Genomic DNA, 18,490 nt, shown 5'->3' on the forward strand with positions numbered 1-18,490 from the left:
TACCTGTTAAAATACTATTATAATTTGCTTTTGTTTGTGTCTGTCAACCTGGCTAGAATGTAAGATTCTTAAAGTCAGGGGTCTTTGTTTTGTTCCCTAAGGCATCCCAACAGTAGCCTGTACATGGTAGGCTCAGTGAATATTGATCATTTGATGAATGAAACGAATGTGAGCTGTTCTGTCTGGTCATGGTAGAAAATAGCTGAGATGTGGGTAGCAAGGGATACTATCCAAGAATATGGCATGAGAAATGGAAAGGACTCCAGAGATGGAGTCTTTACAGTGCCTTGTTTATGAGCTAACAACATAAAATACAGTTGTAAGCAGATAGGGTGGGGTTGGGGGGAATCCCCAGATAAAGAAAACTAGGCATGGCTTATTTGACATAAGAGGGGCCATTTTAGTTTTTTTAACTTTTCTATCAGCTTCATTTTAGGCTTCCCTGAACTTAATCTGTTAGGGGCAACTTAATCAGCATTATACTTTATTCATGTATTTTAGAGAAATCCTTTTAGACCTAATCCATTTTGTAAGCCTGGCCACAATGCTTCCCTTTGAATGAGTCTCAGTAATGATGATTGTAAGGGAACAAAAGAACAAGGGAGTATTAGCAGACTAGAAAAGTAACAATAGCAAAGATAACAAATCAGTTGTAAAGACTTCCAGTTCTATTTCAAAGATTAGGCACTTTCTTCAGCTGTTTTGCAGAATTTAGACACCCTCCCACTCCCCCTACTCAAGCCCCAGCACTCAGCCACTAGATCAGCTGGAACCTAAGTGATGCTATGTTGATCTTTTCTGATCCTTGTGACTTCAACCACTTAAAGCTTGGGAATATGGTGACATTTGCCCCAGTTCAAGCTGAATGAATATACATATACCCTTAGCTTAAAATTTCCCCATTTTGCTGATAGGGGAGACACTGTTTTGGGAAAATTCCCTAGTGTTCTCCTTACTTGCTGCAAGTGATAAATTCTTCTGTCTCTGGGCCTCTGGCTTAGTGACTTTTGGCTCAACACCCATCAAGAGGTGAACCCAGTTTTCTGGTAACACAGTTTCATGTATTTTGATCCCAAATCTTCAAAAACAACAAAGCAGTTACCCAGCTGCTCATGTTACTGAACCAAACTTGAGTCTGCTCACCCAACACACAACAAAACCAACCTACTGACCCCTGGGTATGGTGAAGAAAAGTACTGTGTTTGTTGTAGGGCCAAATAAGGGAAACAAGCAAAAAGACCCCAAATCCCCCATGACTTTTAGCAGAGGCTTTTTTAAGACAGTGTGAGGGCACGTGATCAGTTCATGCTCAATTCTCTGTTTGCTTGATGGTGATGTAACAAGTGATGTTTCAGGAATCTTAATTGTAGTTTTCTGGTTCCAACTGGTCTGGGGTCTACATGCTGGTGGTCAGCATGCAGTCAATGTCTTCATTCTGGTGGGGTTTTTTAGGGTCTGTAAAACAAAGATATGACTCAGAATCCTATCTATAGCCTGTAAGGAAGAACTGAAGGAACTTGACTTTGTTTTATGGCTAAACTATTATTATGTTGTCTTGCTAGACTGCTTTCCTTTGCTTTTATAGTTTTTCACTGCTTTGATTAAATTTGCTCTTTGAAATTCAGGGAAGGCCTAAGAGGCTAAAGTTTTTCTACAAACAAGAGGCAGGGGACTCCAGGGAAGGGGCAAGTGTTCTGTTCCCACAAAGGCCCCACGTGGTCCTCCTCGGTTTCACTCAGAGTGCATTTTATACACCTTGGTGATACAGATGGAAGAGGATGCTTACACAAGTAGTTGTAGAAATCCCATAAGGGGCTATAGATAGAAGGAGAAACCCAGGAATCTTTGGGAGACCTCTGTAAGTTGATTACTCAAGAAAGCTATTGGAATCCCATGGAATGAAAAAGGCTTGAATAACTACAAAACTGTAAATAAAAACACAAGATATGCCCCAGGCCGTTAGATGGAAGAAAAATGTCACCATCCTTCTACTGATTTGAATAAGCACTATGATAATCCTAGTTTGACCTTGTAGGATCACTCTCCTGCCTGAAGGAGGAACTAGTGATATAAACTTCATGCTACTCAAAGATGGTTGTCTTTTCCCCTCCCCAACTTTCCTTTGACTATAAAATTGTAGCCCACTTAATCCTTGGGGCAGAGCTCCCTCACCTATCTGCTTGCATCTCTTACAAGTGTCCTATATTAATAAACCTACTTCTTGCCTATCAGTCTGCCTCTCTCTAAATCCCTTCTGCACTGAGACACAAAGAACCTGAGCCTCAGTAAGTTCAGACACTAGGTGTTATTTAGTTGCTCGGTCACTCAGTTGTGTCTGACTCTTCACAGCCCATGGACTGTAGCCCATCAGGCTCCTCTGTCCATGGGGATTCTCTGGGCAAGAATACTGGAGTGGGTTGCCATGCCCTCTTCCAGGGGATCTTCCCAACCCAGGGATCAAACCCAGGTCTCCCACATTGCAGGTGGATTCCTCACCATCTGAGCCACCAGAAAAGCCCAGACATCAGGTGAGGGATTCTAATTTAAAGACTGTGGGTTCTAGTCCCATGCAGGGTTTTGGCTGGGTTTGAGTCCCAGCACATGTGTTCAAGTCCCAAAGTGAGATGAAAAGATTTACTGGTACTGATCTTGGAGAGGCAGCAGTGATTTAGCATCATGAAACAAGATCTTAATTCCTTGCACAGGAATTGAACCTGGGTAACTTGGATGAACACCAGGAATCCTAGCCACCAGCCCAGCAAGGGCTAGAGACTAGGAGCCATTTTCCCTGGATCTTTGCCCCCATTGAAAAATGCATTTCTCACAGAAGCAAAAACTGTGAATGCAAGTACAGAACGTATTGTTAGAGACATAGCACACAGGGAGAGCGCACAGAGAAACCATTTGTTTAGTTAAGACAGAAGCAAGGCAGAGATGCACACCCGTCCTCCCCTGATGAGAAGTGCCTTAAAGAAGCATTTAAGTCATTTATATAGGACAGTTTTTCTGGGTCTTTGTTTATCTTTAACCAACTCTCTGTTCTCTTTTTCCACACCTGATCTAACCTGGGACCTTCCCCAACATGTGTGCACAACTTTTTTCTAAGATGGATTCCAGCCCAGAGGCCTGTGGGATCACATATAAGTATCATATATTATGAGGTGGTGCCCCTTTCTTTTTGACCCCCAAGGAGACTTTGTGCACATGTGTAATGTCTCCCTTGCCTCAAGGATGGGAAGTGTATGACCTCATAATCCTTTACTCAGACACGGTTCAGCCCTTCTCTGTTCCTGCCATGAGTGTTGTCTTAAGGTGTCCACAGGAGACGAAGCCTGGCTCTTTACTCTGTTTCAGTTGCTACTTCCATTTTGGAGAGAAAACTCCTAGGAGGATCTTTGTAAATATGTAACCTGGAACCCACATATCCCCTGTTTCAGGGAATGCAAACAGGAGACTAGTTGTAGGTGTCTGACCTGATGCCCATCTTTTTCTTCCCTCAAGAAATGTAAACAGGAGGTCAGTTATAAATGCCTAGCCTGGGGCCCGTTTATCTCCTGCCTCAGTGTGTGTGTGCATGTAAGTGCATATAAGACTATCATGAGCAAGACTTAGCAAATATGAACAAAATCCTTATACCACCATTACTGTCTTTAAATTTGCTGGTATTTTTTCCAATCTGGAATACTCTCTCTGGCCTCTACCGATTCAAATTCTATTTGAACTTCAAAGTTCTTCATGTGCCAGTCAGTACTTAGCAAAACAGAACTGGTTCCACCTCTACTTTCCATGATTTACAGCATAGTTGGGGTGTAGACACAATGGACAGATAAGTTATAAAGAAATAATCATAGCCTATGGGAAATAAATAAATGAAGATCACAGCCTATGGGGAAAAGGAGGCACACTTTATAAACTGAAATTTTTAGACCTTAGTATTTACAGTAATTATTACTAATATATTAATAAATAGTATAAGTTGTTAGGTTTGTTGTTCAGTTTGGACAAAAGAAGAAATTTAAATATATTACATTTAATACTGCAGTTTAAAACATTTGAAGGAATTTAAGTCATAAATGAGATCAGTTGTTTAAGAAAGTTTGGTCCATTGAATCTGAGTTGACCAAATGTTAAAGTTCCCCCTTGAGATTGGCTATTCAAATTTATTAGATTTTTATAAATAGAAAGTTGAGGTTTATATAGATGACTTGAAAATTTCAGAAAAAGTAAATTTTTAAGAAAGTATTTATCTATTTGGCTATGTCAAGTCTCAGTTGCAGCATGCAAAATCTTTAGTTGTGGCATGGGAACTCTTAGTTGCAGCTTGGGGGATCTAGTTCCCTGAGCAGAGATCAAACCCTGGCCCCATGCATTGGGATCACAGTCTTAGCCACTGATCCACCAGGGAAGTCCCAAAGATACATTTTTTTTTAATTTTTAGATTTATTTTTTATTGAAGTGACATTGGTTTATGATGTTATACAAGTTTCATGTGTACAACATTATATTTCAACTTCTGGATACCCTACAGTGAGCTCACCGCTAAAAATTTGTTTCCATCTATAACCATAAAATTGACCCCCTTACCCATTTCTGTATGCAGGTCAAGCAACAGTTAGAACTGGACATGGAACAACAGACTGGTTCCAAATAGGAAAAGGAGTACGTCAAGGCTGTATATTGTCACCCTGCTTATTTAACATATGGAGAGTACATCATGAGAAACGCTGGGCTAGATGAAGCACAAGCTGGAATCAAGATTACCAGGAGAAATATCAATAACCTCAGATATGCAGATGACACCACCCTTATGGCAGAAAGCGAAGAAGAACTAAAGAGCCTCTTGATGAAAGTGAAAGAGGAGAGTGAAAAAGTTGGCTTAAAACTCAACATTCAGAAGACTAAGATCATGGCATCTGGTCCCATCACTTCATGGCAAATAGATGGAGAAACAGGAGAAACAGTGACAGACTTTATTTTGGGGGGCTCCAAAATCACTGAAGATGGTGACTGCAGCCATGAAATTAAAAGACATTTGCTCCTTGGAAGAAAAGTTATGACCAACCTAGACAGCATGTTAAAAAGCAGAGAATTACTTTGCCAACAAAGGTATGTCTAGTCAAAGCTATGGTTTTTCCAGTAGTCATATATGGATGTGAGAGTTGGACTATAAAGAAAGCTGAGTGCTGAAGAATTGATGCTTTTGAACTGTGGTGTTGGAGAAGACTCTTGAGAGTCCCTTGAACAGCAAGGAGATCCAACCAGTCCATCCTAAAGGAGTTCATTAAAAGGACTGATGCTGAAGCTGAAAGTCCAATCCTTTGGTCACCTGATGTGAAGAACTGACCTATTTGAAAAGACCCTGATGCTGGGAAAGATTGAAGGCAGGAAGAGAAGGAGACCAACAGGGGATGAGATTGTTAGATGGCATCAGTGACTTAGTGGACATGAGTTTGAGTAAACTTCAGGAGTTGGTGATGAACAGGGAGGCCTGGTGTGCTGCAGTCCATGGGGTCACAAAGAGTTGGACACAACTGAGCAACTGAACTGAACTGAACTGAGCTGAACCCATTTCAGCTTCCTCCCAGCCTTCTGCCCCTTCCCCTCTGGTAACCACTCTTCTGTTCTCCTTTTCTATGCCTTTACCAAAATGAAATTTTTAAATATGTATAACTTTGATAAATTGAAGATTAATTTTAAAATAATTAAATCAGAATATTAATTTCAAAAATAAAGTAATGACAAGTGTCTTTTCTTTTTTTTAAGTGTCTTTCCTATACATAAATTCTATCTACAAAAACTCTAAAAAAATTCACAGTCAGCAGGCAGAATTAATCACTGGATAATTAGCAGTGAAGGAGTTGCTATTACTGACCTCTGGACAGTAATAGTCACCGTTTCCTGACCTCTTACTATAGGACAAGAATTTTTCTGAGTACTTTTCATATAATGACTAATATGATTCTCATTACAACCCTAAAAGGTCAATAATTTTATTGTTCTTATTTTATAGAGGGGGGACAAGAACTCAGACAGGTTGAATTATTTGCCTAAAGTCACACAGACAGTAAATGGTGGAGCTAGGATTTGCACTTATACAGTTGTACAGTATACGTGGACTTTTAAGATAAAAAGCCCAGGCTTACTTTCTCCATGTTTACAATACTCTATACTCATACATTGGGCCAAGATGAATATCATAAATATTTCATTTGAAAGCTACTGGATTATTCATAATAGTCACAGTGCTGACTGTTGCTTATAAGGTTTATATAATGCTTCTTTCCATCAAATATGTCTATAATACTTTTATACTATTTAATATTCTTAAATATATCTGCAAATGACATAGACATGCACATGATAAAAAGTTAAAACTCCTCTCCCTAGAGTTAGCCATTATTAACAGTTCACTGTGCATCCTTTCAGGTTTTTTTCCTACCCGTGTACAAATATCACACACTTCCGTATTCAGTGTCTGTGTATATATTGCCTGTGTCCTTTTAATTTGTAAATATTGGACATAGTTCTTTATAAAGGCAGATAGCTCTAACTTCATTTTCCCTTAATTAATTAAATATCCCATAAGATTATTTAAACAAACTACTGAGGGCAGTAAATTGTTTCCAATTATTCACTATTTAAAAAGGAGTTATTTCCTTTAGGATGGACTAGTTGGATCTCCTTGCAGTCCGAAGGAGAAGTCCAAAGTCTTCTCCAACACCACAGTTCAAAAGTGTCAGTTCTTCGATGCTCAGCTTTCTTTATAGTCCAACTCTCACATCCATACATGACTACTGGAAAAACTATAGCTTGGACTAGGCATACCTTTGTCGGCAAAGTGATGTCTCTGCTTTTTAATATGCTGTCTAGTTTCTGATAGTTTTTCTTCCAAGGAGTAAGAGTCTTTTAATTTCATGACTGCAGTCACTATCTTCAGTGATTTTGGATCCCCCAAAATAAAGTCTGTCACTGTTTCCATTGTTTCCCCATCTATTTGCCATGAAGTGATGGGACCAGATGCCATGATCTTAGTTTTCTGAATGTTGAGTTTTAAGCCAGCTTTTTCACTTTCCTCTTTCATGCTCATCAAGAGGCTCTTAGTTCCTCTTCACTTTCTGCCATTAGTGTGATATCATATGCATATTTGAGGTTGTTGATATTTCTCCTGACAATCTTGATTCCAGCTTGTTATTCATCCAGTCCAGCATGTCTAATGATGTACTTTGCATATAAGTTAAATAAGCAGGGTGACAATATACAGCCTTGACATACTCATTTCCCAATTTTGAAACAATCTGCTGTTCCATGTATGGTTCTAACCTGCATACAAGTTTCTCAGGAGACAGGTAAGATGGCCTAGTGTTCCCATTTTTTTAAAAATTTTCCACAGTTTGCAGTGATCCACACACTTAAAGACTTTGTGTTAGTTGCTCAGTCATGTCCAACTCTTTGCAACCCCATGGACTGTAGCCTGCCAGGTTTCTCTGTCCATGGAATTCTCCAGGCAAGAATACTGGAGTGGATTGCCATTCCCTTCTCCAAAGGCTTTAGGGTAGTCAATTCCCTTGTTTCCTCTATGACCCAATGGATGTTGGCAACTTGATCTCTGGTACCTGTGCCTTTTCTAAACCTAGCTTAAACATCTGGAAGTTCTCAGTTCACGTACTGTTGAAATCTAGCTTGAAGCATTTTGAGCATTACCTTGCTAGCATGTGAAGTGAGGACAATTGTACAGTAGTTTGAACATTCTTTGGTATTGCCTTTCTTTGGGATTGGGATGAAAACTGACCTTTTCCAGTTTTGTGGCCACTGCTGTTTTTCAAATTTGCTGGCATAGTGAGTGTAGCACTTTAACAGCATCATCTTTTAGGATTAGAAATAGCTCAGCTGGAATTCCTTCTCCTCCACTAGATTTGTTCATAGTAATTCTTCCTAAGGCCCACTTGACTTCATACTTGATGTCTGGCTCTAGGTGAGTGATCACACCATTGTGGTTATTTGGGTCATTAAGACCATTTTTGCATAGTTCTTTTGTGCATTCTTGCCACCTCTTCTTAATCTTTTCTGCTTCTGTTAGATCCTTGCCATTTCTGTCCTTTGTTGTGCCCATCTTTGCATGAAATATTCCCTTGGTATCTCCAATTTTCTTGAAGAAATCACTAGTCTTTCCTATTCTATCATTTTCTTCTATTTTTTTGCATTGTTTACTTAAGAAGGCTTTCTTATCTTTCCTTGTTATTCTCTGTAACTCTGCATTCAGTTGGATATGTCTTTCCCTCTCCTTTGACTTTCCCTTCTCTTCTTTTCTCAGCTATTTGTAAGGCCTCCTCAGACAACCACTTTGCCTTCTTGAATTTCTTTTTTCTTGGTATGGTTTTGTTCACCACCTCCGGTGCAACGTTATAAACCTCTGTCCGTAGTTCTTCAGGCACTCTGTCTACTAGATATAATCCCTTGGATCTATTTGTCACCTCCACTGTGTAATCATTAGGGATTTGGTTTATGTCATACTTGAAAGGCCTAGGGCTTTCCCTACTTTATTCAATATAAGTATGACCCTTGCAATAAAGAGTTCATGATCTGAGTCACAGACGGTTCCAGGTCTTTTTTTGCTGATTGTACAGAGCTTCTCCATCTTTGGCTGCAAATAACATAATCTACCTGATTTTAGTATTGATCACCTGGTGATGTCCGTGTGTAGATCATCACTTGTGTTGTTGGAAGAAGATGTTTGCTCTGACCAGTGTGTTCTCTTTGCAAAACCCTTTCAGCTTTTGCCCTGCTTCATTTTCTACTCCAAGGCCAAACTTGCATTATTTCAGGTGTCAACTAAAAAAGATGCACAACTTGAGAGTTATGAGTTGAGTTTTAATTGGGGCAAAATGAGGACTGCAGTCTAGGAGGCAGCATCTCAGATAGCTCCAAGAGACTGCTCCAAAGCGGCAGTGGGGGAAGGTCAACATATAAGGTTTTGGTGAAGGGGGAGTTCAATACCATTAAGCACTCATTTTACAAAACGTTTTTTTGTTAGTCATGAGGATATGAGGGCTTCCCTGTGGCTCAGCTGGTAAAGAATCCGCCTGCAATGAGGGAGATCTGGGTTCGATCCCTGGGTTGGGAAGATCCCCTGGAGAAGGGAACAGCTACCCACTCCAGTATTCTGGCCTGGAGAATTCCATGGACTGTATAATCCATGGAATTGCAAAGAGTCAGACTAAGCCTTCATTTTCATGAGGATCTGATATCACCATGAAGAGATTTAGGGCTTCTCTAGATAGGAGGAGTTGCAAGGATTGAGATCATAAATCTGTTCCTAAAAACATCCAACTATCTGAAGACCTGTCCCACCAGATTCCCTGGAGCACAGAGCGCCTCACTCCACCCTGCACTCCCTCAGGGTTTGTTGAAGGCCAAAGCTATAGCAGCATGGAGTTCAGTCTCCCTAGAGGCAGATGGCAAATGCCTTTGTTGTTCAGTCATTGGCAATGCTCTTGGTAAGTGCCAATTTGTAGTTGACACTATCTCTTGACTTCCTACCTTTGCATTCCAGTCCCTTATGATGAAACGGACATCTTATTTTTGTGTTAGTTCTGGAAGGTCTTGTGGGACATCACAGAACCATTCAACTTCAGCTTCTTTGGCATTAGTGATTGGGGCATAGATTTGGATCACTGCGGTGTTGAATGGTTTGCCGTGGAAATGGCCCAAGATCATTCAGTCATTTTTGAGATTGCACCTGTGGACTAAAAAAAGATGCACAACTGGAGAGTTCTGAGTTAAGCTTTACTTGGGGCAAAATGAAAACTGCAGCTCAGGAGGTGGCATCTCAGATAGCTCTGAGAGACTGCTCCAAAGAGGCAGTGACAGGAATGTCAATATATAAGGTTTTGGTGAAGGCAGAATTCAATACCATTAAGCACTCATTTTACAAAAGGTTTTCTGCTAGTCATGAGGATGATTCCTCCATGAAGGGAGTTAGTGCTTTTCTAGATATGAGGAGATGCAAGGATTGAACTCATAAAATCTGTTCCTAAAAACCTCCAACTATCTAAAGACCTGTCCCACCAGATTTCCTGGAGCACAGAGTGCCTCACTCCACCCTGCACTCCCTCAAGAGGGTTTTGAAGGTCAACAGCTGCAGTAGCACAGGGTTCAACCTCTGCAGAGGCAGATGGCAAATGCCGTTGTTCAGTCATTGGCAATGCTCTTCGTAAGTGCCAATTTGTAGTTGACACACCCAAGAATGGATATATGTATATGTATGCCTGAGTCCCTTCACTGTTTACCTGAAACTACCACAACATTGTTAATCATCTATACACAATACAGAATAAAAAGTTTAAAAAAAAACCCAATCAAAAAATGGGCCAAACAACATTAATTATTTGATGAAGTTGGATCATTTCTCATCCTCTATCATGGATTGGATTGTGTTTCCTACCCTCAACCTCAGAAAAAGAAATACATCAAAGACCTAACCCCTAGTACCTTAGAATGTGACCTTATTTGGAAACAGAATAATTGCAGATGTAATTAATTATGATGAGGTTATACTGAAGTAGGGTAGCCCCAATCCAACATTCTGTATGTACTCAGTTGCTGGGTCCAACTCTTTGTGACCCCATGGATTGTAGACCACCAGGCTCCACTGTCCATGGAATTTCCCAGGCAAGAATATTGGAGTGGATTGCCATTTCCTTCTCCAAGGAATCTTCCTGGCCCAGGGATCAAGCCTACATCTCATGAATTGGCAGATGGGTTCCTTACCACTGAGCCACCAGGGTAATGCTAGAATACAGCATTCAGAACTGTGAAAGAATAAATTTCTATTGTTTTCAGTCAAAAAAAAAAAAATGGGCCAAAGATCTAAACAGACGTTTTTCCAAAGAAGACATGCATGCTTGCTAAGTTGCTTCAGTCCTATACTACTCTTTGCAACCCTATGGATTGTAAAGAGTATAATTTATGTATATTAAGGTATTTAAAAACTTAAACCACAATTCCTAAGTCAGCCAGCATCTGGAACAATTTTTGCAGTAACAGGGTTAAGTGAAAGCTTCTGAATTCATGGAAAACCCTTGGGTAAATCTTTCTTAAAAATCCCTTACAAAATTAGCTCTTTCCTCCATCCTGTCCGTGCCACCATAATGATGCGCATGAATGTCCTGGCTGATAATCTCGAGTATCAACAATGCTGAAAAAAGAGGCAAATGCCAAGTGTTTATTAGGCCATGCTCCAAAGTCATCATGAGGTTTCTAAATGTGGTGATGAAGCATAGTTATACTGGCGAATTTGAAATCATTGATGAGCACAGGGTTGGGAAAATTGTTGTTAACCTCACATGCAGGCTAAATAAGTGTGAAGTGATCAGCCTCATATTTAATGTGCAACTCAAAGATCTAGAAAACTGTCAGCTCACATCTTGTCAGTTTGGTTTCATTGTACTGACAAGCTCAGCTGGCACCATGGACCCATGAAGAAGCAAGAAGAAAACACACAGGAGAGAAAATCCTTGGATTCTTTTTCTAGGGATGTAATGCATACAAATAAAATGCCTCAGAGAACCAAAGGGAAAAAAAATCCCTTATAAGATTAGATTCCAGAGTTTCCATTACCATCTGGTGGTAATCCTCCATTGGTGAACCCTCATCTGACAAGATTTCAGAGAAGTCATTCTTTTGAAAATGAGTAATTACTTCCTGTATGTCACTCTGTACATGGCATTAATTATTTCATCATTCATGATTACTAAATGCATTTTTAGTTATAACGAAATCATGTCACTTCTAAATTATTTCAGTTTTTTGAGACAGTTGGCTGGCAGTGCAAATAAGTACCAAAAATATCCAGCCACATTTTTTAAAAAGACTCTTCTATAGATGAGATCTTTTCTGTGAACAGACTTCTGCTTCCACAAGAAGGAAAATATAAAACTTATCTTTTTTTCTATTATTTACCTTCTCATAGGGCTTCCCACGTGGCGCTAGAGGTAAAGAATCCACCTACCAATGCAGGAGACCTAAGAGACACAGGTTCGATCCCTAGGTCAAGAAGACACCCTGTGGAGGGGCATGGCAACCCACTCCAGTATTCTTGCCTGGAGAATCCCATGGACAGGGGAGCTTGGGGGGCTACAGTTCATGGGGTCACAAAGAGTCAGACACGACTGAAGTGACTTAGCACACAACCTCTCATAATCTTCCCCACTAAGAATAGGTTAAATAAGTCATAGAAACAGTTAACTTGCACCTATAAAGTATCAGACACTCCAGGTGTCCCACTCAAACTCCCTTGGCACTTAACATTTCTGAGTATGCAGACCCAAATTCCAACTGCTGTCACCTCTTTGCCTCAAACATTCCTTCAGCCACAGGTATGACAGGCTGAAAGTGCCAGAGAAATAACACATTTTCCTAAACCAAAGACAACCCTCAACCAGGGACATATATATATATATATATATATATAGGCACATAAATACAGTTAAGGATTGAATTATATCCTCAAAAATTCATATGTTGAAATCCTCAGTTCAGTTCAGTCATGTCCAACTCTTAGCAACCCCAAGCATGCCAGGCTTCCCTGTCCATCACCAACTCTCAGAGCTTGCCCAAACTTATATCCATCAAGTCAGTGGCACCACCCAACCATCTCATCCTCTGTCATCCCCTTCTCCTCCTGCCTTCAACCTTTCCCAGAATCAGAGTCTTTCCCAATGAGTCAGGTCTCCACATGAGGTAGCCAGAGTATTGAAGCTTCAGTTCCAGTATCAGTCCTTCCAATGAATATTCAGGACCAATTTCCTTTAGGATGAACTGGCTGGATCTCCTTGTAGTCCAAGGGACTCTCAAGAGTCTTCTCCAACACCACAGTTCATCAATTACCTAACTTTTGCATCAGTTACCTAGGATTACTGGGGAGGATTGAAATCCTAACCCCTGATAATTCAGAATGTGACCTTTTTTGAAGATAGCATCTTTACAGAGGTTACGAAGTTAAAATGAGGCCATAAGGGTGGGCCCTCACCCAATACAATTGGTATCCTTATAAAATGGGGGCATTTGGACACAGAGACTCACATCTACAAGACAAGGAGAGAGACCCAGAACACCTCCTTCCTTCACAGCCCTCAGAAGGAACCAACCTTGATTCCTGCCTTCCGGCCACCACAGCTGGCCTCCACAATACATTTTTCTTATTTGAGCCACTCAACTGATGGCATTTCATGACAGCAGTTTTAGCAAACTAATAGAAATACCCAGCTTCCTCACCCCTTGGGTGGAGTAACTCCGAGATACATGTTCTGTGCTATTTCCTAGACTCCCCAGTGGGGTTCAGCCCAGTTCCCATTGTGGCCTCCGGCTTGATAACACACTGTTTATTCTCTTCCTTTCTTCCCTTTTTCACTTCTTATTTTACTGGTGTGTTCTCTGGGCTCACCTCTTGTGTAAACTCCTGGATCTAGTCTCTGGTTTTAAAATCCAGACCTTGATGAACAGTCTAGAGAGTTATCTCTAGTGGAATTGATTCCAAGAAGAGATTATCCTTTTTTTTTTTTTTTTTTTTGCCAGCAGTATCTTGGCCAGTAACACCATCCAAGGGCTAACAATATATGAGTATCATTATGAAATTCCACATAACATCACCTTGGACCATGTTTATAAAATTTTTCATTACCACTCCCCTAAAGAGTCACTTGAAACGTTTTTCTCCTAGTTGCTACACCCATAAAATGTTAATACCACAGATATCCTGATTATGTGCTTAATGTATAGCTAAAATCACTGCAGATGGTGACTGCAACCATGAAATTAAAAGACACTTACTCCTTGGAAAGAAAGTTATGACCAAACTAGACAGCATATTAAAAAGCAGAGACATTACTTTGCCAACAAAGGTCCATCTAGTCAAGGCTATGGTTTTTCCAGTAATCATGTGTGGATGTGAGAGTTGGACAATAAAGAAAGCTGAGCGCAGAAAAATCGATGCTTTTGAATTGTGGTGTTGGAGAAGACTCTTGAGAGTCCCTTGGACTGCAAGGAGATCCAACCAGTCCATCCTAAAAGAGATCAGTCCTGGGTGTTCATTGGAAGGACTGATGTTGAAGCTGAAACTCCAATCCTTTGGCCACCTGATGCAAAGAGCTGACTCATTTGAAAAGACTCTGATGCTGGGAAAGATTGAAGGTGGGAGGAGAAGGGGATGACAGAGGATGAGATGGTTGGATGGCATCACTGACTCAATGGACATGAGTTTGGGTAGGCTCTGGGAGTTGGTGATGGACAGCGAGGCCTGGCGTGCTGCGGATCATGGGGTCGCAAAAAGTCGGACATAACTGAGCGACTGAACTGAACTGAACTGATGCTTTATATATAAGAAGAACATTGTTATGCCCATCAAGAACTAATTTTTACTCCCATGAGAGCAATATTTCTCCTGTTGAGAATGCATGCCTTACACTCAGAGTTTCACTTTACTTTGAAAATGGTACAACAGTGGGCAAATTTCCATGGGCTCTGTTTTGCAAAAGAAGCTGCAGTTCTGATGTAAAGGTAGAATGGCATTTTAAAGGTGTGGCACCTTGAAAATAACTTGCAGAATTGGTGTGCTGGCCTAAAAGATGAGGTATGGATTTGTTTGTTTCTATTAAACTACAGTTGACTTACAATGTTGTGCTTGATTTCCACTGTACAGCACAGTGACTCAGTGAGATATATATACACACACACACACACACACATATTCTTTTCCATTATGGCTTATCACAGGATATTGAACATAGTTCCCTGTGCTGTACAATAAGACCTTGCTATACTCCTCCGAGTGCCCCGGCGCCCCGGCGGCCGCGGCCTCCCGGTCCCCGGCCCGCGGCCCCACGGCTCTGCTCAGCCCGGGCATCTGGGGCGCACGACTCTTCTACCGCGCGAAGCGTGTGTCTCAGCAGCCCAGGGCGCCGGAGAGGGAGCGGCCCCGGCCTCCGGGCCACGGCCCTTGCTTCCTTTTCGTTGTCGCTAAACGCCGTGCGCCCCGTGACCGGGGCGATGGGTGCCAACGAGGACCAGGAGATGGAACTGGAGGCATTACGCTCTATTTATGAAGGAGATGAAAGTTTCCGGGAATTAAGTCCAGTTTCATTTCAATACAGGATAGGTGAAAACGGAGATCCCAAAGCCTTCCTCATAGAGATTTCCTGGACAGAAACCTATCCGCAGACCCCTCCCATCATATCCATGAATGCCTTTTTTAATAACACCATATCGTCAGACGTAAAACAGAGCATACTAGCCAAGTTACAGGAGGCGGTGGAAGTCCACCTCGGGACGGCCATGACCTACACGCTGTTTGAATACGCCAAGGACAATAAGGAGCAGTTCATGGAGAACCATCATCCCGTTCATTCTGCTACATCCATAAGCAATATCATCTCAGTTGAAACTCCTAGCACAGCCCCATCAAGTAAGAAAAAAGATAAAAAGGAACAACTTTCAAAAGCTCAGAAACGTAAACTGGCAGATAAAACAGATCACAAAGGAGAACTTCCTCGAGGATGGAACTGGGTTGATGTGGTGAAGTTGAGCAAAACTGGCTCTAAAGATGATGAATAGCCCTTGGAATCTGAGACGAGGGAAGAGCATCCTTTAATAAGTAAACGGGGTTCAAAATCTTTCATTACTCTTTTCTGGTATTGAGGTGGCTTTTTATAAAACAATTGTTTTGTATGTTTCTTATGTAAAAAAAATATGTTTCAAGTTGAAAGTAAAGGAATCTGGTTGTATTAAATTATTTTCACAAACTTGCCTTAATAAAAGGTGAAAATGTTACTGTTTAGTATAATACTTTATGGAACCAATTATAAATGGACAAATGCAAGGAATTATAAATAATCAATGTCAATTTATGTGATCTTATTCCGGTGGATATGATATTTCTTAAAGGAGTTTTAAGCTCTTTTCAAATTCTTATCCCAATGGAGAATATGAATGAACAATGTGTTCACAGTATGATCCGTATTAATAGGCTTCTCGTCTTTAAGTCTTTGTTCCTTCTTTCTTTTAATTACTGAAGCATAAATTGCTTCAGAGAGATTTAAATACTAGTATTTGAACTTTATATGTAATATTCTTTCTAAGTTCTTTTTATTTTTCAAGGGTGAACTGCTTTTTAAGAAATATATATCTGTTAATATTTCTGATTTGGGTAATGATGTTTGATCCTGAGAGCTTTCAATAATATGTGGAATCAGAGAAAGGAAAAAAAATACTTTGGAAAATATTTGAATAAAAGTGCTGGTTCCCATTTAAACCATTTCTCTTTGCTGCATATACCTAGATGGGAGTAAAAGATGCCTTAATATTTAATTTTTATATTGTTAAAGACAGCGGTTTTAATAAATTCCTATTTATCCATTGTGTATTTTTAGTTGTTTGGTAACTGAGTTCTTCTAAGTGGTTTCACATAAAACTACATTTTAAGCCTTGTGCATTTTCCAGTACCCAAATGTATGTCTCAGCCCAGGCATCCGTGTACAAATAGACATAGAAGTCTTTCAAATGCTGAACTGTAGTACTTGCTAGATTTTTTTTTTTTTTAAGTCATTAACAGAGGAAACTATTAGTGCAGTTTTAGCAGGAAGTTACTGACATGTATGTGAGATAGTATATGCTCCCCAGCTTCAAATATACTTAGACTACTGCTATGGTTTCTGGAAAGGTCAGCTGTTGGTCCCTCAAGTTATACCTGTGCAGCTTGGGTCTGAGTTTCTAAAGAATCGTAAACTTTTAAAGAAGTTTCCTTAGCAAAAGAGCAGATTGTCGTAGCCGTGGTTTTTGCTAGGTTCACATAGGTGTCAGTTCAATCGCTTGAATTCTAACGTAAGCATAACTACAGTGAAGAAGCTCAGTCTCATTTTTAAATGCTGAATCACATTTTTATTGCTTGGATCAATCCGATGGAGACATCAAAATTCAGGACCACTGGAAACGCTAACTTTTGTTTTCATGTTGTGTGCGTAATTTCTGTTGTGCCAATTTGCTTGTTTTTTGAAGAAACTGAAATTGCTACATCTGCTAGTAGGAAAAAATGCTTTGTTTTATGCAGAAGATTCTGAAATTATTCAGGTGTGTCGTGGTTCATAGATTACAAAGAATGATGCTAGTTAAATGCCAATGAACTATTTTTACTCTTTTTATATGAAATGTACAAATTCCGGGGGACGATGGTGGCAGCGGTTTGTCTTCCTACCTTACATAAAACTCTTGAACATCCTCATCAAGGTTGCCATCATCTGGTTAATCCTCCCAGTATATTTTCTCAAAGTCTGTTTACGCAAAATTGTATGGAATGATGTAACAAGCAATAAAACCTGAATCACACCCCCCCCAAAAAAAAAAGACCTTGCTATTTATCCATTCTATGTATAATAGTTTATATCTGCTAATCCCCAAATCCTATTCCTTCCCTCCCCTTTGGCAACCATAGTTCTGTTCTCTATATCTGTGAATCTGTTTTTATTTTGTAGATATGTTAATTTGTGTTGTATTTTAGATTCCACTTATATAAGTGATATCACATGGCATTTGTTTTTCTCTTTGTGGCTTACTTTGCTTAATATGGTAATCTCTAAATCCAACCACGTTGACGTGAATGTATGGCAAAGACCACCACAGTATTGTAAAGTAATCAGCCTCCAACTAAAATAAAAAAATAAATAAATCCAACCACATTGCTGCAAATGGCATTATCACATTCTCTTTAATGGCTGAGCAATATTCCAATTTTTGTGTATATATCACATCTTCTTTATCCATTCATCTGTCAATGGACATTCAGGTTATTTCCATGTCCTGGCTATTGTAAATAGTGCTGCTATGAACAGAAGAGCACATGTATTTTTTCAATTATAGTTTTGTCTCAGTATATGCCCAGGAGTGGGATTACTTGATCATATGGCAACTATATTTTTAGTCTTTTGAGGAACCTTCATACTATTTTCCTCAAGGAGAGCTTGTGCGCCAGTGTTTTCTGGCCCTCTGTCAGACTGGGGAGGTGGGCATCCTGCTCCTTTCCCTCAGGGAACCCTGCAGGCCCCCAGGAGTGTTCCTGATCTTTGCTCACAGTGAATTTACTGTGTGTGGAAGACTTCCTGGGTACCAAGCCTTGTGTCAAGAACTTTAGGTGTCTTTGTCTCTCTTGAGCCCCTTCACGGCCCAGTGAGGTCGATGCCATTAAACCCCGTTTAGTAGAGAAGGGCATGGCAACCCACTCCAGTATTCTTGTCTGGAGAATCCCATGGACAGAGGAGCCTGACTGGCTACAGTCCATGGTCGCGAGAGTTGGACACGACTTAATGACTAAACCACCACCATACTATTTTCCATAGTGACTGCACCAGCTTATATTCCCACCAACAGTATAGGAAGGCTCCCTTTTCTCCATACCCTCTACAGCATTATTAATAGACCTTTTAATGATGGCCATTCTAACTGGTAT

General features: G+C 40.3%; 1 protein-coding gene and 1 long non-coding RNA gene across 2 annotated transcripts; one reads left to right on the forward strand and one right to left on the reverse strand.

The window, feature by feature from the left end:
- Nucleotides 1-9,228: 9,228 nt before the first annotated feature.
- On the reverse strand, nt 9,229-14,227 carry LOC122684798. Its single transcript, XR_006338152.1, has 4 exons — nt 14,209-14,227; nt 12,187-12,189; nt 10,016-10,038; nt 9,229-9,327 (listed from the first exon to the last, which is right to left on the reverse strand). It is a non-coding gene; the product is annotated as an uncharacterized LOC122684798 (long non-coding RNA).
- Nucleotides 14,228-14,830: 603 nt separating this feature from the next.
- Nucleotides 14,831-17,376, forward strand: LOC122684987 (RWD domain-containing protein 4-like). The gene has a single exon (XM_043889598.1). It carries the CDS (start codon nt 15,043-15,045, stop codon nt 15,604-15,606), a length of 564 nt encoding a protein of 187 aa, XP_043745533.1. The 5' UTR covers nt 14,831-15,042; the 3' UTR covers nt 15,607-17,376.
- Nucleotides 17,377-18,490: the final 1,114 nt, after the last annotated feature.

The sequence above is a fragment of the Cervus elaphus genome, chromosome 27, assembly GCF_910594005.1.
Source record: "Cervus elaphus chromosome 27, mCerEla1.1, whole genome shotgun sequence".
NCBI lineage: Eukaryota > Metazoa > Chordata > Mammalia > Artiodactyla > Cervidae > Cervus > Cervus elaphus.